This window comes from Taudactylus pleione, unplaced genomic scaffold (assembly GCF_031769625.1).
Source record: "Taudactylus pleione unplaced genomic scaffold, aTauple2 ptg000464l, whole genome shotgun sequence".
Taxonomy (NCBI): Eukaryota; Metazoa; Chordata; class Amphibia; order Anura; family Myobatrachidae; genus Taudactylus; species Taudactylus pleione.
The window spans coordinates 2,191,587-2,214,973 of record NW_028284866.1 but is presented as its reverse complement, the minus strand read 5'-3'; the positions used below and the strand labels follow the sequence as shown (position 1 = coordinate 2,214,973).

The following is a 23,387-nucleotide window of genomic DNA, read 5'->3' as shown; positions in this document are numbered from 1 at the left end:
AAGTACCAGCACAGGGCGTGGAAAAACAGGGGACAAAACGAGTAGGGGTCCCCTGTAATTTCCATAACCAGCACCGGTGGAAGGTTTTCCCTGGCTGTGGCATTACCCCCAGCTAGAAAGAGTCCAGTGCTGGTTATGGAAATTACAGAGAACCCCTACGCATTTTGGCCCTGCATTTTTAGAACCAGGACAGGACTCGGGACTGGTTATGCTGCTGGGGGTGCTAGTCGCACTAAAAAGGTGTTAATTTACATAGGGAAATACTCGCATAGATTCGCATAGTGTAGTAGCCTCGAGCTCAAAAGTTCGCAGGCTATTACATTTGCGAGTCTCGGCACCAACTCGCACCTTCAAAAAATGCGCAAATTTGCCAGTTGGGGTTTTACTTTAAATCGTGACCTATTACATTTGGCCCCGTGTCTCCCTCTCTCCCTTTGCAGCCCCCTCCATGTGTCTCCTTTGCAAGCCCCCCATGTGTCTCCTTTGCAAGCCCACCCCCACGTGTCTCCTTTGCAAGCCCCCCCATGTGTCTCCTTTGCAGCCCCCTCCATGTGTCTCCTTTGCAGCCCCCTCCATGTGTCTCCTTTGCAGCCCCCTCCATGTGTCTCCTTAGTAGTCCCCTCCATGTGTCTCCTTAGTAGTCCCCTCCATGTGTCTCCTTAGTAGCCCCCTCCATGTGTCTCCTTAGTAGCCCCCCCATGTGTCTCCTTTGCAGCCCCCCCATGTGTCTCCTTTGCAGCCCCCCCATGTGTCTCCTTTGCAGCCCCCCCATGTGTCTCCTTTGCAGCCCCCTCCATGTGTCTCCTTTACAGCCCCCTCCATGTGTCTCCTTTGCAGCCCCCTCCATGTGTCTCCTTTGCAGCCCCCTCCATGTGTCTTCAGTCTTCATTTGCAGCCCCCTTCTCAATGTTTCATTGCAGCTGCCCCCCCTATAGTACCCTATGCAGGCCCCTCCTTATAGTATCCTTATACCACTCGTACTGTAGCTATCTGTCCCCCTCCTATAGTGTCCAATGCAGCCCCCTTACTTACATTTACTAGGGATCGCCAGTGCCGCAGCAGTTCCCTCAGCTCCTCAGATCAGATCAACCGCGGCTGGTTGCATCAACAGGAAGCCCAACCCACTGCCTGCTGTATAACAGCTCCCATGTGATCACACCAAACCCGCCCCCCCTCCCCCTGCCCCACTCTGCCCTGCCTCCGCTCTGGCTCCAATCATCATTCCTGACCCTCTCCAGCCATGCATTTAAAAAAAAAAATTATAGTCAGCAGCCTCCGCCCACGGCACCCCGGTGACAGCTCTGCGGTACCCCAGGATGCTGCGGCGCACAGATTGGGAACCACTGGGTAAATGTTGGCAGCGTGCTTCGTAAGCCATACTATTTTTCAGAATAACCATTGCTATGTGCAGTGCACTATGCGTCATTTCTGCCATGATGTATGCTTGTGCAATTTATTTTCTGCACCTTAATATTCATTTTGCAGCACTAAAGTGAAACTGTTCACTCGGAACTAATTTTAACTTTTATGGTGGCACAGCAGGTTTGGTCCAACAAGAGCGGGCTAAGCAAATTGTAAATATTCCTGCTAGAAGGATAGGGGGACTGTTTGTTGGAAGTGCAATCAGGAGAAAACTATTAAATGTCAAGTGTGAGCCTCATAATAAGATATCCAGGGAGACCAAATTTCATGGTGCTATGTATATTTTATAGCTTTCGCCCTGACAGGAGCGAAGTACTATGACCTGTTATAATATTCTTTACTGTAAGTTATTGTCCTTTTGGCATTGATTCAATTAGGAGCAGTGTCCTGTAGGAGCCTCAGGTGATGTGTCGCTGCAAGATGCTGTTGTACTAACACATGCATGAGCTTAGGTTTGCTCACACCTCACAGGGTTGCAAACAAAATAGAGCAATGTTTACAGTACTAATATATTCAGACATGTGAGCACCCTCACACCCCGCCAAGCTCTTATGGTGGATATTAGAGGTTCTAGACATGCCCCAGGGGATGTGACTTGCACAACATGATGTGGACACCTGCCCAATGTGTGAAGATCACAGCACCTTCAGGGGCTTATGGCAGCTTGTACACTGTACCGACTTGCACGCAGGCAATGCTCACACTTCCTGAGTCTCTGGGAATGTCTGTGAGACTCTGGAAATAGTGGGTGTGCTCCCGAGTGAGTCCAACCAGAATGTGAAATGATGCTCAGAATCAAGTGCAACAAACCAATTCTTCGGCCACCATGCTGTGATAATGCGTTCTACCTCATCACACTGCGGAGATCGGGGCATGGAGAAAATTGTGTCACAGTGGGGCCGAGCATGATGACACAAATCTCTTCTGTGATTCCAGCTGGTCCTGAATTCACTGATCTTCCCTCATCTCCTTGGGCGAGCTCAGAAACCTGAACCTCAATGTAGTTTTCCATCTCTTCTCTATTCTAAGCCTACCTGCACTATGGTATGTATGCTTCTATTGTCTCCTTACATTCCCTGTGCACATATACCATGCAAATGTTCTGCTCTCTCTTCCAGCCTCCGTACTAGCTGCACCCATGGTAGTTCTGCAACTGATGCCGTATGTACTAAATTCAATTTGAAGGTATTTTTGTATTTTCCAGGAATAAATCTTTAAAGCCTGGCAGGGCCAGATTAAGGGCCACATGGGTCTGGGGCTGAAAATGTTCAAGGCCTATTATGAGAAATATATGAGGTGTGATGGGTGCCATGTGGGCATGTGCACCCCTACACTATCAGACCCAATGTCTCCCTAAATATGTAAAAGTAGAATAATTGCATCCTTTTGTGAGAAAAATATAACTACAATTTCTACTTCAGGGTCCATAGGGGGTCCACAGGGTTGACCTTGGGGTATAGGTTGGGAACCAAATCCGGGCACCACGCAGTTAAAGCTTTTAGCTCCCAGGATGCACTGGGTCCACTCTCCCTATAACCCCACCCCCAAGCCAGAGGCACCTCAGTTTAAGTTGGTGCCCGGCCGGAGTCGGGTCACCGTTAGCGCAGGGGGAGCTGATTAGCAGCCCCTAAGCTTATTTTATTTTTTTTAGGGACAAAGTTTTTTCCATGGACTTTGGACTCTTCAGAGCGGCAGCGGCGGACTGTCCATAGGACGTCTAAGCTGCCGCTCCGTCACCCCGCTGGCGCTGAGACGCCAGTACAGATCTGGGGATCTCAGCGGGACCCCAGAGTCTGTACTAGCCGGACTCTGTGGGCGCCCAGGACTGCTGCCGGATCCACGGGGAGCAGGTAAGGTCGCGGATCACCGCTTGCGGTGATCCGCGCATTTCAAATGCAGTCCTGTGCCTCCGGTCTCAGGGGACAGACCGGAGGCGCCGGCAGTGGCGGCGGGCCCCCCATACCCCGTGTGTCCACTAGACCACCAGGGACTTAACGATCGGTGCAGGGAGCCGGCGTCCCGGGGGTTAATAGCCGGCCAGGGGAGGCAGCCTTCCCTGTTACAGCGGCTCCTCCCCTCAGCTCAGCGCGCCTTTCAGTATCCATAGTCTGGCGTCGCTGAGCTGCTTCCTCCGCGGGCCACGCTTCCTCTGAGGTCTCCAGCGGCCATTTTATCTCTGTGGTGCAGCAGAAATCTCTCAGGATGGCAGTGAGTCCAGTCCCCCTGCGTACCTCACCATCAGGTCAGTGTACACAGCACTGTAGCCTTCCCAGACACTGAATCTGGGCAGTTGAATGCAGTGTAATAGTGCAGTATATTATATGACATGTTTATGTATATATGTATATATCTGCATTGTATGTGACTTATGCTAGTGCTGACTGTACTTTATTCTCTCACCTGTCAGTGTATATCTATCCCTTTTCTTTATCTGCCCTAATACAGCTGTACTTAGGGTGGTTCTGAGACCTCACATTTATATACTTGTTAATATTTGTGTGGTTTGTCACATACTGTTGCGTGCTGCACGTTGCCATATTTTAGATGGAACTGTGTGTTGCATACGCTGAAAATGGGTCCCTGCAGCTAATTTTTGGCATCAGTCAGGACCAGTATAGCGCTGCTTAATATTTCCGCCAAGATTGGTCAGATATGTCTGACCAGGAGATAGAGCGTTATACTGCACCCATTTTTACTATCCTGCAAGTCATGTGCTGCAGGTGTTAGTGCGGAGGATTTGACTCATAAAGGGTTCTGTATGTGGCGTCATCTGGTGCCGGCCTCTTTCACGACCCCCTTGGGCGGTTTGTTTTCTCGGGATCCTCTCAATTGCGGATCGCCGGGCGGGCCCCATTGTTGTACCTCACTTGGGGTTACTTCACCATACTGCCCTTTTCATCTCAGGGTATCTCGCAGCTTCTTGCTCTCTTCCCCTGTGACACAGACTACCGCTCCCTGCAGGGGTTTTTCGCAGTATATGAATTCCCCCTGGTGCCACAATAGTCTGTCATTCCCCTTGCAGGGATTACCACAACAGCCACCCTGGGTGGATGTCGTTTTCTACGAAACGCTAATTGGCGTGGTTGACGCCCTGTGGTTACTTCCCAGTTGGCTCTGCCGTGAACTGGGTACTGTTCGGGGCTCTTTCCCTCTTACACGGGGGGAAGCCTATTTCAGGTATTATTATCCCTGCTTTAGGGCTGGTAGCAGGTCCATTCTGGTTAGAGTGAATGTTGACCTGCACCTGTATCATACACCCTCAGTATTGCGTGCCTTCGGGTTCCCTGTTGCTGACTAGCGGGTGGATCGCATAGCGGGACTCTGGCTGTTGCCAGATAGGAGGTGTTACAACAGTGTTTGGCCTCCTGTCCCAAATTCCCTGAGGGTCATCACGAGCCCCTCCTGGGGGGGATGGGCGTGTTACTCGTCTGATTACAGACGTTACTACGCCTCCCATTCCTGCGTGGTCGGATTCTTCGGATCCGTAGGTGGTAACTCTGCCTGAAATCAGTATACTTGCTTTCAGGAGTTGTTATCCATCCTACCATGGCTATAGCATGGTTGGTTAATACTATTGCATATTGGGTTGATGCATTTGTAACGTTTTTTCCCCTCCAACACGTCGGGGGTTCAAATGTATTTGGTCGCTCACGTAATATATGCTGTTGTCATAGGTGGAAATGCCTATATTGGATACCAGTCTCCTAACTTTCAGAGTTCCGGCTGCGACTGTATCCTCCGTAATACCCTATGGCTGCGCTCTGGGAATGCAGAGGTGCAGATACCATCTTTAGGGTTGATATTGTTTGGTCCTGACCTTGACAAGATTGTAGTAACATTGGCAGTATTACTAACGACAAGTTTACCGCTTTCAGCTATGCCCACTACAAGGCCTCAGACTAAGTCTGTTAAGTCTTTTTTGTCCTCTGGGTCAGCCTAAAGGTCTGTTTCTTCGTAGACTGTCGGCATCTACAAGGGCCGACATATCCAGTACCGAGCAGGCCTGGACTGCCAGCCGATCCTGCTTCTGAACCTACGGATATCTCTTCAGCCTGACGGGACAGGCCTACAACTGGGAGATACCGATTTTCTCAGTTCGCCCGGTATTAGTGTCAAGTTGCCGCGGCTACGTGGGTAGGAGGGTACGCCCTCTTTACAAGGGCCTTACAGATCCAGAAAGCTATGCAGTTGTTGCGGTAAGCGGAGCTAATTAGGCCATCCCCACTATCTCAGTGAGGGACTGGTTGTTCTGCTTTCTTTCTGGTGCGGTAGCTGAATGGTCCTCTTTGGCCTATTCTCTGTCTCAATTCCCTGAACCAGTTCTTAAAGCTACCTGGGCTCAGGAGGAAATCCCTATGCTCCATCATACGATGTTTGGAACCTGGGGACTTTATGGTATCACTGGATATACAGGACGCGTGCCTACGGGTACTTACAGAGACCTTTCCTCAGCATGGGCTGAGGTTTGCTGTATCACAGCAACACTTACAATTTTTCGGGCTCTGCCTGTTGGGACTGTCCTCAGCCCCACAGGGGTTTACCAGCGTTTTGGATTTTCTGACAGTTCTTCTGTTCAGTATATCCCAATGCTCCTGTACCTGGACGGCCTCCTGCTCTTAGCGGGATCACCGGGGTACTTTACGGCCAGGTCAGGATGACTGTGGCTTCTTCAGGGTGCAGACGTTTAATCAACGGGGAAAAAGTCCTCCCTGCATCCCTCTCTGGGTATTCTTCATCTAGGATCCCTGCTGGATTCTCAGAATCTGAGAATTCTTCTGGCGTAAGACGGAATCTCCTCTCTTCCATTAGGAGTACATGGTTGTCTGCGCAGTCGACAGATGTCTTTACACTCTGGGATGCATGGTGGAATGGGCTCAGTTCCATTCCAGGCCTTTCCATAATTGGCTCATCTCCAGATGGAATGAGTTTTTTCTGTCGGATAACTGTTCAAACGATGATGCTCTCTCCGGAGGCAAGTCGGTCCCTGTCCGGGTGGCTATGGCCATCTCGTCCAGGGTTTTCTTTGCTATGGACAGTGTCTGGATCGAATCCTTTTCAGTGCAGTTGGACGTCTGTCGATTCCACCCTGTCAATTAACTTACTCTGGCATAACTCTTGTTTCCCGGTGAACCTGAAAAGGTTCAGTCCGACAGGGTCAGGACAGTGGCTTCCTTTTTAGCAACACTGTTCGTTGGGTGGCAATGACAGGTATGTCACATATTCGGACATAGTCCGAGGGTCTCCTCCCGACCATCTCGGCAGCGTTCATTTCAGGAGCTCTCCATTGGGAAGCGGGAGTCCTCAGCCGTCACGACGTGCATCCCGGGGACTAGTCTCTTCCCCAAGAGAGGTTTCATCTCCTGGTGAGCAGGGGGGGCCCCCCTGAGGTGACCCTCATGGCCTTCTGACTTTATCACACTATGGTGTTACAGTTCAGCTTTGGGGATTCTGAAGCAACCTTCAGCGACTCTTTGTCGGTGAAGTGGTCCTTCCACTTTGTGTACCTGTGTTCTCCGGTCTCCCTTCTTCCTCAAGGTCTTTGGAAGTGTTTTCAATCGAGACGGAGATGCTTTCCTGCTGGTGGCTCCTGATTGCCCCAGTTGTCAGGGGTACTTGGATCTTCGGAGTCTCTACATCGATACTCCATCCCTGATGCTTCACTGCCCGGACCTGTTGTCTCAGGGTCTTTGGTTTTGCCTTGGACCTGGGTCGTTTGTCTTTGACTGTGTCCTTACAGTGGTCTTACGGCTTCCCTGGCTTTGTCATCGTTGGAATGATTAGAGCACATGGATCAGCTTTTGCTGGGACCTACCACAAACTGTGGCAGCCATAAATCTTATGGTATTGTACCTGTCGATACAATCCTCCGGTGTCCAGGATTTCCAGATATTCTGGCATTCCTTCCGGCTGGCTTGGGTTTCACACTTGGCCTGGTCTTCCTGACAGTGCGGATCTCTACACTGTCAGTATGGTTAAGATATGGAATTGCTCCACTCTGGTATCCAGTTCATCCTTTGGAGTGTTTTCTTGATTATGCCTCCATTTGTCCTCCCTAGGGACTCCTGGGGAGTAAGTAGTGGTTCTTCGTTACCTCCGGGGACAGTCAATGGAACCGCTGGTTGTGATAGCCATTACATGGTCTATTGCTTAGGCTCTCTCTTTCTCTCAGGGTGTTTATATCAACCAGGAGAGTGTCTGAATTGGGAGCGTTCTCATGTGGCTCCCTCTTCTGGAGGGCATCATGTCAGGGTGGGAGTTGCTCTCGCCCTGTGTTGCTTCTTAGTGGTTTTCAGGTTCCATATTGTTCTGGAACTTATGGTACGGCCATTCTGTCCCCAGTCCTCTCGGCTGGTGTGGCCTCATTGACTGTGGTCTGGCCTCTTTGGATTTTTGTGATCCGTTCAGGTTCCTTACGGAAATCGGACTCCTTATTGGTGGTCTGAGATTTCTGGTTTTCACAGGAAAGGATGGCCGGCCTATAACCAAATGTTGGCTGGATGGCCTCGTAGGTCTTCCTCAGGGGCCTACCCATGGGTAGGCCTTCCTGTTGTTGATGCTTGTTTTTTCTCGGGCCATGTGTGCGGCTCGCTGTGGCGCCTCGGCTGTTTTACCTTACTAGGTGGCCACGTGGTCTTCTGTCCACACCTTTTTAAGGTTCTAGGCATTGGTTTCCTTTGCCTCTCAGGATGCTTCCTTTTTGGCGACGGATTCTCCTCTCAGCACAGGAGCGTCCCCACCCTTGGTTGAACTGCTTTGGGACATCCCCAAGGTCAACCCTGTGGACCCCCTATGGACCCTGAAGTAGAAAACAAGAGATATGGTAAGAACTTACCTTTGTTATCTCTGTTTCTACGAAGTCCATAGGGTCCACAGGGCGCCCGCCCTGACGCACCTGGCTTCATATGGGCTGTGTGGCTGGTCACCGGTTTTCCGTCTCCCATTTCGGTGAGTATGGTTATTGAGTGTTCCAGTTTTCTCTCTCTTTTTCTCTCCTCCTCCGGCCTTTGGCTACTTACAAACTGAGGTGCCTCTGGCTTGGGGGTGGGGTTATAGGGAGAGTGGACCCAGTGCATCCTGGGAGCTAAAAGCTTTAACTGCGTGGTGCCCGGATTTGGTTCCCAACCTATACCCCAAGGTCAACCCTGTGGACCCTATGGACTTCGTAGAAACAGAGATAATAAAGGTAAGTTCTTACCATATCTCTTGTTTTTAATACTTATGATTTATGGGGGACCACGTGGCCTGCTGGTGTCTGTCATCATCATGCTGTCAAAATCATGGGCCTATGTTTGTGTGGAGACCTGGAGCTATATTCCCATCTGCAGGGGCATTTCTAGAGAGGAGGGGGCCCATGTGCAGTCTCCGACACGGGCTGCCTCCTCTCTGGCCGGCAGCGCACTGACCTGTGCGCGGCCAGCGCCAGAGTTATAGACTCTGGGCACTAGAATATGCCCAGAGTCTATGGAGTATGCGCAGGTCACCGGGAAAATGGCCGCAGCGGCCATTTTCCCTGTACTGCGCATGCGCAAACGATGGGAAAATGGTCATGTGGCCATTTTCCAGTCATTTTTACAGCGCAGGACCCCCGCGCCGATGTGGGACTCTGGAGAGGTAAGTAATACTATGGGTGCAGGGTGTGCAGTGTGGGGCTCCCGTGTGCTCCGCATACCCTGCACCCATTATAGATAGATACGCCCCTGCCCATCTGACTGCTTGTTAATCAGGTGCTGAAGCCTGGGACTGCCCCTGGAAAAGGGTACCCTTAGCTACTAATGGGGCTGATTCAATTTAGCGCGCTGTTTAGTACGACAGTTACAAGTTAAGTCAGAGAATGCTGGTTCTCGCGACTTAACCTGGGTGTTTAGTCGCACTAACCGGCATTCTCCGACTAAATTGCCAGACGCGAGGCTTTAGAGTTGTGCTAAGCCGGAAAACAGCTTCGCAGCCAGCACTTTACATGGATTTCTCCTTGCACACTCAGAAGGGTGCAAGGAGAAATCATTTAGTTGCCCTAACAGCGCACTGCATTGAATAGCTCCAGGAGCTCCCTACCGACGCCGTCAACAGCGCACTGCATTGAATAGCTCCAGGAGCTCCCTTCCGACGCCATCAACAGCGCACTGCATTGAATAGCTCCAGGAGCTCCCTTCCGACGCCATCAACAGCGCACTGCATTGAATAGCTCCAGGAGCTCCCTTCCGACGCCATCAACAGCGCACTGCATTGAATAGCTCCAGGAGCTCCCTTCCGACGCCATCAACAGCGCGCTGCATTGAATAACTCCAGGAGCTCCCTACCGACGCCAACAACAGCGCACTGCTTTGAATAGCTCCAGGAGCTCCCTCCCGACTCCATCAACAGCGCGCTGCATTGAATAGCTCCAGGAGCTCCCTACCGACGCCATCAACAGCGCGCTGCTTTGAATAGCTCCAGGAGCTCCCTCCCGACGCCATCAACAGCGCGCTGCTTTGAATAGCTCCAGGAGCTCCCTTCCGACGCCATCAACAGCGCGCTGCATTGAACAGCTCCAGGAGCTCCCTTCCGACGCCATCAACAGCGCGCTGCTTTGAATAGCTCCAGGAGCTCCCTTCCGACGCCATCAACAGCACGCTGCTTTGAATAGCTCCAGGAGCTCCCTTCTGACGCCATCAACAGCGCACAGAATTGAGTAACTCCAGGAGCTCCCTACCGACGCCATCAACAGCGCGCTGCTTTGAATAACTCCAGGAGCTCCCTACCGACGCCAACAACAGCGCGCTGCATTGAATCGGCCCCAATGTGTCAGACTTTTAACTCGGAGAGAATGCAGATCATTGAAGTGACTCTTGCTTTTCCAGCTTCCTCAGCACATAGCAGCATGAAGCAGTTCCCATGTGCAAGTGCAACTATTTGTCTGCCCACAGTAAGGAGCACCTCTCACATACAGCTTTTTGTATGTGCCCTCTGAAAAATGCTCTACATGACTTTTGCAGGCCGTGTTAGACGCGCACCTGATAGAAAGTCCAGCCTAATCCTGTTTTAGCGCAATCATCTGAAATTTGTCTCCTCTAAAGTATAACTAAATTTATTACAAACTGTTTGAGGTCCTACTGTACAGGGGGCTGGATTACCTACATCTGCCCACACACCAGAAGTGACCCCCCTCAGAATGTGTCCTTTTTAATATCCTGTCTCACAGAAATCTTATTTTTGCATGCAGGTGTAAAATAAGAGGCAGACATATGCCTAGCCCTGAATTCATGGTCCTCCTATCGGGACAGGCTACATTAATAATCCCAAGAACGACACCATTTAGATGTGGAAACTTCATGTGCAATGCATAGCATAGGGGACTGCTGCGGGGGAAATAAAATATCTGCAGCTTAGGTCAACAGTTTTACACAGGGTTTTTAGGGGTCTCTTGTTTTGGGAGGTAGTTACTAAGTCGACAGTCACAATATCGTCAGCACTATGGACAATGTTGACACACTTATGATATTTAAAGAATTTTAACCATGTCGGCATTACTATCATGTTTAAAGTAATAATACTGACATGCTTACAATGCTGTGTATGATGCAACTGCGTCGGCCCTGTCCCGCTGACGTAATGCTGTCGATATTGTGACTGTCGACAGCATTAATGTTAGCAGTTTGTATATTTTTGTTCCACCTTTGACTTTCTTTATAAATTGCAAACTTACCAACTACCTTCTGCCTTGCTCCCATTATACTGGCTGCTGACCGTTGTACTGATCCCAACCTGTTTCCTGTCTCCTTCCTTACCTGTTTCCTCACCAATTGTCTGAGGCACTGTCAGACACGAGACGCCGTCCCTGATACCAGACTGTCTCCTCTTACACACTTTACATTTTATTATTCTTAACAAAACCTGATTCCTACATAGAGAATTATGCCTAGAAATAGGACCATTGGATCCACATGTGTATGGAGATACAGATCTGCAAATAACCAATGTACATAGAAACAGTATTTACAGCCAGAATATTGATTACCTTCTGTATGACTGACTGCAGCATGGACTGTGTTCCAGTATTTACAAATAATATTGCTTTTTAAAGTCTTTCTGTCTGGTCTGACAATAGAAATTGCGTAAATATTGAACTGACTTGATAAATAATCAACGGAAATAATTAAAGGTTTGGTTTGCTGTGAGGCTATAATATGAAATAGCAACTCTTATACCCCTTTTCCCCCAAAATCCCGGGTCTGACCCGGGATTCGGAACACAGGGTCTGATTCAGGTTGGATCTCAACGCTGCGTTCGCACGCACCCGCTAGCTGCAAAAATTATGCTAATGAATTTATATACGCACTGCCACCACACTATTTAATGAAGACACCCAGCACTTCATAAAGACGCCCCCTTACCTTCACTAACTTCCGTAATAATGTGCAAGATTGCAAAAACATCGGTACAATCGAGAATCAGCAGACCAAGACGCAGAATTGTGGTTGACCTGACCCTCCCGTGGGAATTGCTAAACTTCCTGCATGCAGTGAGTACTCTGGCTGCATGTGAGTTCGCTGTGGATAATTTATGCACGCCCCTGCAACGGCGTTAGAACGCACTGACACGCCTGCGTTCGCACGACCACCCCCCGTCCCCACCCACAAACGGCACTTTCTGTCAATCTGGGTCTGCATAGTGCCTGCGCATTCCCGATCACAGTGTCTGGTTCGCGCACGCACACTGCGTCATACACGCATGCACAGAATGCAAACATCGGCTGGCTGCATGCAAACGCAGCTTGCGTTCTAACCTGAATCACGCCCCCAGTTCCAAGCCAGGTCAGTATTTACCCCTTTTGCACTGTGGCGCCGACCTAGGAATATCCTGAGTCAGCGCCGTTCCCACTGCACACGAGTGCAGTGCCGGCGCTTGGAGATGATGCCATCACCAAGTGCCGGAAATTCCAGCTCTCCCATGAACGGCAGAGAGGAGCGGCCCGGCGACCAAGAGAGGGGGTCCTTTCGGGGAGGCTGTGATGTCACAGCTGTCACCGGGGAGACTGACAGGGAGAGATTACAGCCTCCCCGTATGAAGCAGGGAATGGGGTAAAAACTGGAACGGTCTGGACCATACGGGGAGACTGTAATCTCTCCCTCCCCGGTGACAGTTGTCACAAAGACCGCTTCTGAATACCACCCAATCATCGTGCTGGAAACGGGTCTCGGGTTGGAAGACCCGGGTAACCTGTTTCCACTGAGCCTGACCAGGGTTTTACCCGCTAAAGACCCTGCTTGATACTTGTGAAGAAATGCCAGGTCAATCGACGCGGCAATAACCCGGGTATTTTGGAAGGGAAAGCAATGCAATCTAGAACTTCTATAATCGAAGTAAGGGGTGCGTGAGCATCATAAAAAATTAAAGTAGGCTTAAATCAGACACCATGGGGCCTTCTGTATTAGCCTGCGCGATGCAGGCACGTGCACAATTCTGGCAAGTTAGCCCATATTTTTAAAGCGGCGATAGTTTAAAAGGCGAAGCCAGATTAGTTTTGCCTTTTAAATCATTATAGCTTTAAGAATACAGGCTACCTCAACAGAAATGCAACCAACATCGCACATTACCAGGGCCATAACTAGGGTGGCGCGGCCGGTGCCAACGCACAGAGCGCTGGATGCCCTGGGGTGGGACCAGCCGCCACTGCAATTTGTATTTGAGGGGCGTCCGCTGCGATGTATGTTAAGCAGCAGTGCGCCCAGACAGCTCCTTCTTTCACTATGGAGATCTGCCTCCCGGCTCCTGCCCTATGTGTGGGGAGAGGCGTCATGACGTCTCTTCCCACAGTACCTCCTCCTCCTCCATGTGCCACCTCCCTCTTCTCCCTGTGCCTGGTCACGGTGTGCCTGGGGCAGAGGCAGTGTTCATATGTGTATGTGCGGTCAATGTGGTGATGAGCTTAAAAAAGCCACCAGTGTATGCATAGCTTCTGAAGTGATTAACTTCCAGCTGCCGTGGCCTGAGCTTGCCTTTCATAGGACACTGGCCACTGCTCCTGCCCCCCGGCTCACAGACTCCGCTCCCCATAACGTGTCTATGATGACCAGAAACAGGCACCCGTCCCTGCTGACATCTGTTATTATTATTATTATTATCCTTTATTTATATGGCGCCACAAGTGTTCCGCAGCGCCTTACATAGTACATAGAACTAAAAGGTGAACAAGAAACAAGTAACTTACAGTACATTACAGTGGAGGACAAGGACACAACTTATATACATTGCTGAAATAGTGATTAAAGCACTCACAATAAGCTGCCGGGAGTTGGCAGTCCCATGTTAGGGAGTAGAGAGTAGAAGAAAATGTAAAGAGAAGCACATGAGGGAAGAGGTCCCTGCTCATGAGAGCTTACATTCTAAGGGGCGGGGCAGAAAGACAGGCGTGACACAGAAGGGGAAGGTAGGAGGGAAAGAGCATGAGGTGGGTTAGGATGAGAGCTGGAAGGCCTTGATGAAGTAGTGGGTCTTGAGAGCCTGTTTGAAGATTTGTAGAGAGGTGGAGAGTCTGATGGGGAGAGGGAGAGCATTCCAAAGGTAGGGAGCAGCACGGACAAAATCTCAGATGCGGGAGTGGGAGGAAGTAATCAGTTGGCAAGAGAGGCGGCATGCATTTGTTGAGCAAAGTGGATGGGCGGGAGTGTGAGGGGAGAGAAGGTCAGAAATGTATGCGGGAGAGGATTTGGTGAGGGCTTTGTAGGCGAATGTAAGAACCTTGAATTGGCATCTGAAGGGGAAGGGGAGCCAGGAGAGGGGAGGGGAGGCTTGAAGGAGAGGGGAAGCAGATGTAGAATGTCTGGAGAGGAAGATGATCCGAGCAGTAGCTGCTGGGTGGGAGAACGGTAAGTGCAAACGGAAGGAAGAGAGGAAGCCTCTTAACTGAGGAGGGGGCAGGGCTATTTATTAATGAGGAGGGGGTTAGCCATTAAATGTAACAAGGGTGGGTCCTGGGGATGCAGACATAGAGGTGTGGGTGCTGGGGATACAGACATGGTGCTAGGAATACAGACATAAGGGTCATAGGGGCAAGTGTTTGGTGTTTCAATGTGGGTAAAACATTTGGAGATGAGGTTTCCTGGGTCAATGTGTGGTTTCTATTTCGGTATGCATTACAGGTGAGTGCCACAAGACCAAGCCCATAAAGAATGATGGGGGGGGGGCGATGATTTTTGTGGCACAGGGCACGACTACGTCTAGTATTTACTAAGTCCAGGTTTTTAGAAGTGGAGTTGTTGCCCATAGCAACCAATAAGATTTTAGCTATTATCTTCTAGAAAGTCCTAGATAAATAATCTGATTGATTGCTATGGGCATCAACTCCACTTCTAAAAACCCACACTTTAATAAATATACCCCCAGCGCTAGTTTTCAGCAATAGCTCCTGAACCTGTTTTTCCAGCAAAATAGCCCTGTATACCCCCATGTCTCATTGGAAATGTGTGTATATACTATAAGTTGATGCATGTTACAACACTTTGTAGCATTAACAAAAACATTTTTAATCCTTTTGTAGCATTAGCAAAAATTTATTAAATCCTTATTTTACATTGTTAAATATTCAGATATGTGAAAATGCCCAAGTAGGGTCAATTTAACTCTGCATTCTAAACATACGTATGTATCAATGGAAATATGGAGAGAGGGTACAGATTTGTCCTGCTACATCTTTGCTCATAGCACAGCATTCTGGCTTCCCTGCCGCGGCATATCAATCCGCGTTATGGCGTGGCGTACTGTATGCCGTGATAGACTATATGACATGCAGTACACAGTTTAACCACTGGGTGGCGAATGCTCCCCGTATGAAAACTACAGTACTGAATATAATACTGCAGCAGTAGATGGTGATCTGTGAGAGGATGGCCAATCACGTTCAGGCAATGTAAACAGTCACTCCTCCAGGAATGATCACTCTGTGTCAAGACTAAACCGCTATAGACATTATACTCATTACATAACAATAAACAATGTAAATCCCGCACTCCAACTTAATGATTCTGCACATAAAACCATTGGCGTTGTCTCACCACACCTTATGTATAAACAGTGATAAATATCAAAAATGGGTTGTTGTATTTTTGCACACCCTCCTAGGAAACAAGGATAAATCGAATAAATGTAGTCCCTGACTTGCAAAAAAAAGAGTTCAAGGGAACATGAGGCGTCACCAGGGGCGGATTGGGACGCCGGGCTAGTTCCCGCTGGGCCGGTCTCCTTGGTGGCCGGCAGCCGCCCAGCCCACCCCGCACACTTCAGTGACTATCTCCCTCCGGCTCTCCACCGTCGCGCTGCCGCAATCAGCTCCGATCGGGGAGCTGAACAGCGCAGCAGCACGGCGGCCACCCATCCTTTCACCAGCCTAACCCCCCACCCCACCTAACCTCAGCTCCTGCGCGGCCTCCTCTTCCTGGAGTCTGAACCCTGGCTGACCCGCTGCCGCGTTTGGAGCGGGCAGCTGCAATGTGCACAATGGGGGAGCTGCTGCGCATGCCCACCAGCAGCAGCTCCTCCCATAAGCCTTTGCGGAGAGGAGGCGAGGTCTGGATCATTTAGATGATTGTGTGTATATATATATATATATTGAGATAGATATGTATATATATATATGTATATATAAATATATATATATATATACACATGTCTATATATATATATATATATATATATGAAAAGTAATATATATCACATATCATATATGTAACATATAAATATATCTGATGTTTATTTTCATATATACTTGTGTATAAATATGTATATTTAATATATATATATATATATATATATTATATATATATATTTTTTTTATATAAAAAGCATCATACAAACTCGGCACTCACTTGTTTGTATGATATTTTTTATGTAGATGGTGTGGTCACATGCCAGGGGTACCCCAGATGGTTGAGTGCCATGGATTAAGCCTGTTGTGTGTATGTATGTGTATATATATATATATATTTACTTTATATACACATACTTGCTTCCAAGAAGAGAGCATCCTGCCCTCTCACCAGACTCCGCCTCTCAAAAGACCACACTCCTCAACAGACCCCGCCCTCATTTGGGCTGCGTCCAGAAATTTCCTGGGCTGGTTTTCAGACCCAATCCGCCCCTGGGCGTCACTCAGAGTCAAAGGGGTCAATCCAATTAGTCGTGAGGGGTGCGAATGGGATGCGTTTTGCCGTTGCCACGGAATTCAAAAGCCGCCAATGGCACCGCATCTCACGGCCCTCTTTTAGGCTGAATTCGCTCAATTTTGTACTGTTTTCAGCAAATTCAGGCTGTCGTCTAGCGTAGCCGGTATGGCTATGACTCACACCCGCGAGTGCATCGCGCATAATTGGATTGACCCCAAGAAATACTTGTTTTTATCCACTTTTTCTCCCATTGGAACATGCTATATTTTGCACAACTCCAGATGCTGTCCCTTTGATGTTGCATAACATCGGACATATGGCATCAAATACATAATTTGTGCTGCAGATTTACAATATCACCATGTCACTTTGTGTCAGTGGTGGAACCAGCGCCACAGTACGGGACATAGCTACCAGGGCTGCCATTAGAAATTGTGGGGCCCGGGACTGACAAAATAGGCAGGGCCTCTCCTTCCTCCGCTACCGCTAAGTCTCAGGAGTCATGACTTATCGCCTTGAAGAATGCTCCTTCCTGCTGGCTTCTCCTCCAGGTCTGGCTGGCGCTGTTCCTCACATGCAGCAGCTCCTCTGACTTCTAGCGGCGTGGCGTGATGTCATGTCATGTGCGCCATCTCTAAAGGAAAAAAAAATGATTGAACACACCAACAAATATATACACACTAACATACATACACATTAACATATACATACATACTAACACATGGTAAAACACATACAAACAGTACTATTACTTACACTGATGCAACAGCAGGATGCTAATGGGGGCGGACACCTTGCATCATTAGGCTCCACCCCCTCCACAATGATGTGATTCACAGGTGTATGGGGGTGTGGCTTGCCACATTAGCTCCACCTCCATTGCAGAAAGAGATAGAAGAGGGGAATCAGCCATGGGAAGGGTGGGGACGTAGTGCGGGCTGTGCATCTGTCTGGGCCCTGCACTCCAGTCCTGGCAGTCCCCCTCTGATGGCGGCCCTGATGGCTGCTACAGGAACTGGCAAACGGGACCACTTTCCCAAAGCACTTATTCGGTTCTTGTGAACATGTTCGGAGACATTTATAGTGGATTACCATTTAGGTTTCACTGCGCATAATATAGGGCCTGTTTCAACAAGGAACGCAATGGTGCGTTCGCACGCACTCGGCCGATGTTAGCACCCTGCGCATGCACATTAGACTCAGTGCGCGTACGCAAACCAATCGCTGCGATAGGGAATGCGAGCACAGACAGCACGCAGAGCTTCCACCCAGTGACTGACAGGAAGTACTGTTTGTGGGTGGTAACGGGGGGTGGTCGTGCAAACGCAGGCGTGTCAGTGCGTTTCAACTCTGTTGAAGAGGCGTGCATGAATTCGCCATTGCGAGGCCCTACAAAGCCGGAGCTCTCACTGCGTGAAGGCGATGTCGCAAAGTCTGCAGGAGGGTCAGGTCAACCACTATTCTGCTTATGAGTCCGATGGTTCGCAATGTTTCCGCTATGTTGCAGACTACTCAGGCTGTGAGTAAATGGAGATGGTCGGCATTATGTATTGGTTGGGTGTCTGCATCTAAAGCTGCGGTTGCCATGCGTAGGCACTAGTTTGCATATACAGGCAGCAGCCGAGTGCGTGCGACCGCACCATTGCGTTCCTTGCTGAATTAGGGCCTGATTCAGAGCCGGACGCTCTGAACGAGCGCCCACTCTGAATCAGGGCGTGGTTTTTTATTTTTTTTTGGAAAGCGGCCTTTTGGACGCTCGCATAGCTGTGGGTTACCACCCACAGCTTATGCGAGCGTCCATGATGATGGTCGCGATGGTCAAGACCATCGCGACTATCGGGCTTGCGACGAGACCCTGCGGTAGGGTCTCGGTGACCGCAAGCCCTGGAGTGATTTTGGCTCTATCAGAGCCAAAATCACTCCCACTGACGTATGTCAGTGGGGCCGGACCCAGACGGTAGGCGTTCCCATGGGAATGCCTCCGTCTGGGCAGCCACGCCCCCAACACGCCCACCAAAGGGGGCGTGCTGTCACTCACCATAAACAGCACGTCCCCTTTGGTGCGAGACCCATAACGACGGCTACCCCGTCGTTATTCGGGTCTCGCGCATGCGCACGACGGAGGCGCCTCCATCGTGCGCATGCGGATTTGGGCACCATCGACCCACTTGTGAGCGTACAGCGCTCGCGAGCGGGTCTGAATGAGACCCTTAGTTCCCAAGCATGCTAAAACTTAGGTACCCCCATATAATGTAAAATAATCTGATGCCTCTTAAAATAGTGTAGTGCCCCTTTTATAATAAAAAATATAGTTGTAATACTGCCATCTAATGGTTTAAAAAAAAAATGAAAAAAACTATTTCATTTTGGTGGGTTTTATCATTTTTTAATGTACTACTTCGTTTCATAATAAGGGGGGTACTACTTCATTTTTGGTAAAGAATGGGCTGAATCGCCTGCGATCCACACAATGAGGTGCAGCTCTATAGTGTGATCGACACCAATCACAAAAATACTTAGAAAGAAAACAGAAGTAAAGCTCTCCTCCACCAGGGAAAATAAATATAAATACTTCACATTTCCTTAAATGTCACTTAGGTGCAAACACTTCTGTGTGTAGCACTGATGAAAGTCACTAATAGTGCACCGGACAACGGGTGAGGGTGTTTTTTCAGTAGTTCCAAATACACCTCCAATGTAAAGCTTCACCACGCTCCTCTCTTGCCTCCACTCATAGTGTAAAATCTATGTATTTACAGTTTATATATAAAATAACAGAGGTGAAAAGTGGCCACGTACCATAATTAGCCTAAAGGCATATGTACAAGCATAAGGGGTGACTTTCTCCTGATTGTACCCGCTCCCTTCTAAGGTTCCTGTCGACACACAGCCTCCTTTCCAAACCGCCAACACGTTTCAACAAGTCGCTCTATAACAAAGGGGCACCAGATTCTTATTTACATTTCTGTTGGGAGCATACAGACTTTTTTTTTTATTATATAGGGGCACAAGTACCAGGAAGGGCACAGGGGTAATTGGTAAACGTGTTCCTATCCCCTCGCCCCCAAGAGGATCTACGCAGAGATTTTCACCCTCCACACCACTTGATAATACATCCAGTGGTATAGGGGCTACTGTAACATCTCCAATGATTTGGGGAGTTAGAGCTGCCAAAATTGTGCTTTCTTGCATTTCCCACAGAAGTAAAAGGTTCTTCTCTCATCTGTCACATGCGTTGTGCTGGCGGCATTGTGTGTCAGTGTCATTTGTGTCTAGACAAATAAACGAGATCATCTGCTGGTACTCTGTAAACAAAGTGTATGGATTAAGCACGGTCACCATAGTAAACAACATTGTGGTCTTTGAGGAGTGATCAGATAAGGAGATGTGTGTGTGCTATAGCATTATTAGTAAGATTTGATATGTGAACAGCAAATACTGGCACTAATACTGGGTACACACTGACAGATATATTGGCTGATCAATTGATCGGCCAATATATCTGGTGCCCTTTGGGCAGTGTGTACCAGCGATATGTCTGTGAACGACGTCGTTCAGACATATCGTGTCGGCTGTGCTGCACAACCAATGGCAGATATATCTGCAGACATATCTGTCCATGGGTAAGTGTGTACGGGCGGTCAACCGACCGCCCATACACATGCAGCCAAGGGGAGGGAGGCGGACCTGCTACACGGCCAGCGGGACTCGCGCTTGCCTGGGAGATGATGGTCGGTCAATGTATATGAACGACCATCATCTACAGACATATCTGCAGATCACTCGACCTGCAGATATATCTGCTAGGTGTGTACCCACCTTTAGTCAACAAGATCAGTACACAATGTTATATAGTATAGAGGTGATAAATTGCTTGAACATCTGATTACTAGAATAGTGTTTATTTGAAAGCTGTGTTCAGTGATGGGCAGAGTTACAGCTCTCATTGGAAAGCTTGCAGAAAAATATCACCACTAAACTCGCAGATAAACAGAGAGCTAGTGGGTGTCATCAGGTCAACATACTGTATATACTGTATATTAGAGAAACTAGAAGTGAGCTCTCACTTACAGAGATCTTCCTAACAATACAGTAAATTAAAGCCTAAAAAGTATATATATAATTTTTATTTTTTTTCTTTACTTTAAGCTATACCTCAATACTTATCTTGTGACCATAAATTAAAGCCTAAAGCAGTATGCAGCTACATCTATCTATCTATCATTTTTATTTTCTTTACTTTTAGCTATACCTACAGCCATGGGCAAAAGTTTTGAGAATGACACAAGTATTGGTTTTCACAAAGTTTACTGCTTCAGTGGTTTTAGACCTTTTTGTCAGACCTATCGTATACTGAAGCCAAATTATAAGCATTTCATAAGTGTCAAAGGCTTTTATTGACAATTACATTAACTTTATGCAAAGAGTCAATATTTGCAGTGTTGACCGTTCGTTTTCAAGACCTCTGCAATTCGCCCTTGTATGCTGTCAATCAATTTCTGGGCCACATGAATAAACACAGCCATGAATAAAGAATGGTACTAAAATATCCTCAAAGAGTAACTTTTCTCAACCATCCAAGAACAGTTTGGTGATGAACAATGCCTTTTCCAGCATGATGGAGCACCTTGCCATAAGGCAAAAGTGATAACTAAGTGGCTCGGGGAACAAAACATCAAAATTTTGGGTCCATGGCCAGGAAACTCCCCAGACCTTAATCCTATTGAGAACTTGTGGTCAATCCTCAAGAGTCGGGTGGACAAACAAAAACCAACAAATTCTGACAAACTCCAAGCATTGATTAGGCAAGAATGGGCGGCCATCAGTCAGTATGTGTCCCAGAAGTTGATTGACAGCATGCCAGGGCAAATTGCAGAGGTCTTGAAAAAGAAGGGTCAACACTGCAAATATTGTCTCTTTGCATAAACTTAATGTAATTGTCAATAAAAGCCTTTGACACTTATGAAATGGTTGTAATCTTACTTCAGTATACCATAGTAACATCTGACAAAAAGGTCTAAAAACACTGAAGCAGCAAACTTTGTGAAAACCAATACTTGTGTCATTCTCAAAACTTTTGCCCATGGCTGTACATACTTATCTTGTAACCATAGCCTAGTGTCATACTTGTACTTACAGCTGTTTGAAGTTGCTTTCCTGCACATTACATTATAATGTGCTATATTACAGCAAATGATATGTAGACATATTTGTTGTACAATAACATAAGGTACTCTAGAAAGGATGGAGGGATAGGGAAAGTAAAAACAAGGGGACAATCATTTTCTAAAGCCTCAACTTTCTATCCTATATTTTGTGGTGCATCTCTTCTATAGGCTCATTGTACATGGATTGAAAATAAAATATACATTTTGTAAAATGCAGTGATGGTGCCTTGCATAATTATACACATATGAAAACAATACAAAAGGACGATTGACCACACTGCATATTGACTAATGAGGGGTTGATGTATCAAGCAGTGTAAATAGTGGAGAAATGGGGAAGTTGCCCAGAGCAATCAATTAGCTCTGAGGTAGAATTTATGGGATCGGTATGAAATACTGCCGGACCTACAGTATGTCCGGCGGTTCAAATCCCGACGCCGGAAGACCGGCAACAGTGAAGATCCCGAAAGCTGTAAAGTTAACCCAACCCTAACCCCTCTCTAAGTGCCTAAACCTAACTCCTCCTTCCCTGCAACCTAAACCGAAGTCTCCCAGGGGGGTGCCTAACCCTAACACCTCCCCCCGGGGCGTGCGTAACCCTAACCTCTTCCCCTAGCCTAAATCTAACCCTCCCAGGGGGTGCCTAACCCTAACCTCCTCTTCCCCTAGCCTAAATCTAACCCTCCCAGGGTGGTGCCTCACCCTAAGTCCCCCCGGGAGCCCTAAAACCTAACCCTCCCCTCCCCCCTCACCGCGACTGTCCGCGCCTGGCTTACCTTCGTTCGGTATGCCGGGCGTCGGGCTCCCGCCGTAGGTCTAATGGCAGGCATCAGGATTTTGACGCCTGTCTTTAGTACCTTGCCGGGATTTGACAGTCGGGAAGCCGGTGGTCGGTATTTCGACCGTCTGCTTCCTGACTGCATCCTGAAATTATCAAGAATATTCTATAAATTGATAGATAGAAGCTGATTGGTTGCTATGGACAACTTCTCCACTTCATTCTTTATATTGCTTGTCTCTGGTAAGCACCAACTATGTGTAAATTAATCTGGTCTGCGCAATTGGACAATAAGGAAATCAGTGTGAAGATTTACTGCAGTATAGGATAATTATATGTCAAAGAAAGTACTCAATGACTTTGTTTCTTTATGACAGTTTCCCGTGAGGCTACCTCCATGTGCCATACCCTCATCGCCTCCGACAACGTGCCACTGGACATGGCCCCGGAGCTCATGCGAGCAGTTACCAACGTGGTTTGCTCTCTGTGTTTTAACACCAGATACAGCAGAGGTGATGCAGAGTTTGAGACCATGCTGAGATACAGTAAAGGCATAGTGGATACAGTTGCAAAGGACAGCCTGGTTGACATCTTTCCCTGGCTCCAGGTATTTGGGAGACACAGCAAGGCAAACTGTTTTTCAGCAAAGTTGTGCAGACAACTAAACATTTTGTAAACTTTCGATACAGTATATGATGTAGTAATGGGGGATGGGGGGCTGCTGTCTGTATGGATATCTTGACTATATTTTAACAAATATTAACTTAGCTTAGGACCCATCAATATTTAACAGTTCTACTTGATGCATTCTATTTATCTATATAGTATATATTTTTTTTACAACTTGTTCACTTAAGTTATGCAATTGCCTATACCTGTTTA

At 48.1% G+C, this 23,387-nt stretch overlaps 1 protein-coding gene across 1 annotated transcript in view; it reads left to right on the top strand.

Annotated features, from left to right (window-relative positions):
• The window catches only part of CYP17A1 (cytochrome P450 family 17 subfamily A member 1), a 48,327-nt gene that overhangs the window by 9,518 nt on the left and 15,422 nt on the right, over window positions 1-23,387 (top strand). The window contains exon 3 of the mRNA XM_088448709.1: window positions 22,883-23,112. Within this exon, the coding sequence (XP_088304835.1) occupies window positions 22,883-23,112 (230 nt within the window). The remainder of the gene's footprint in view (window positions 1-22,882; window positions 23,113-23,387) is intronic.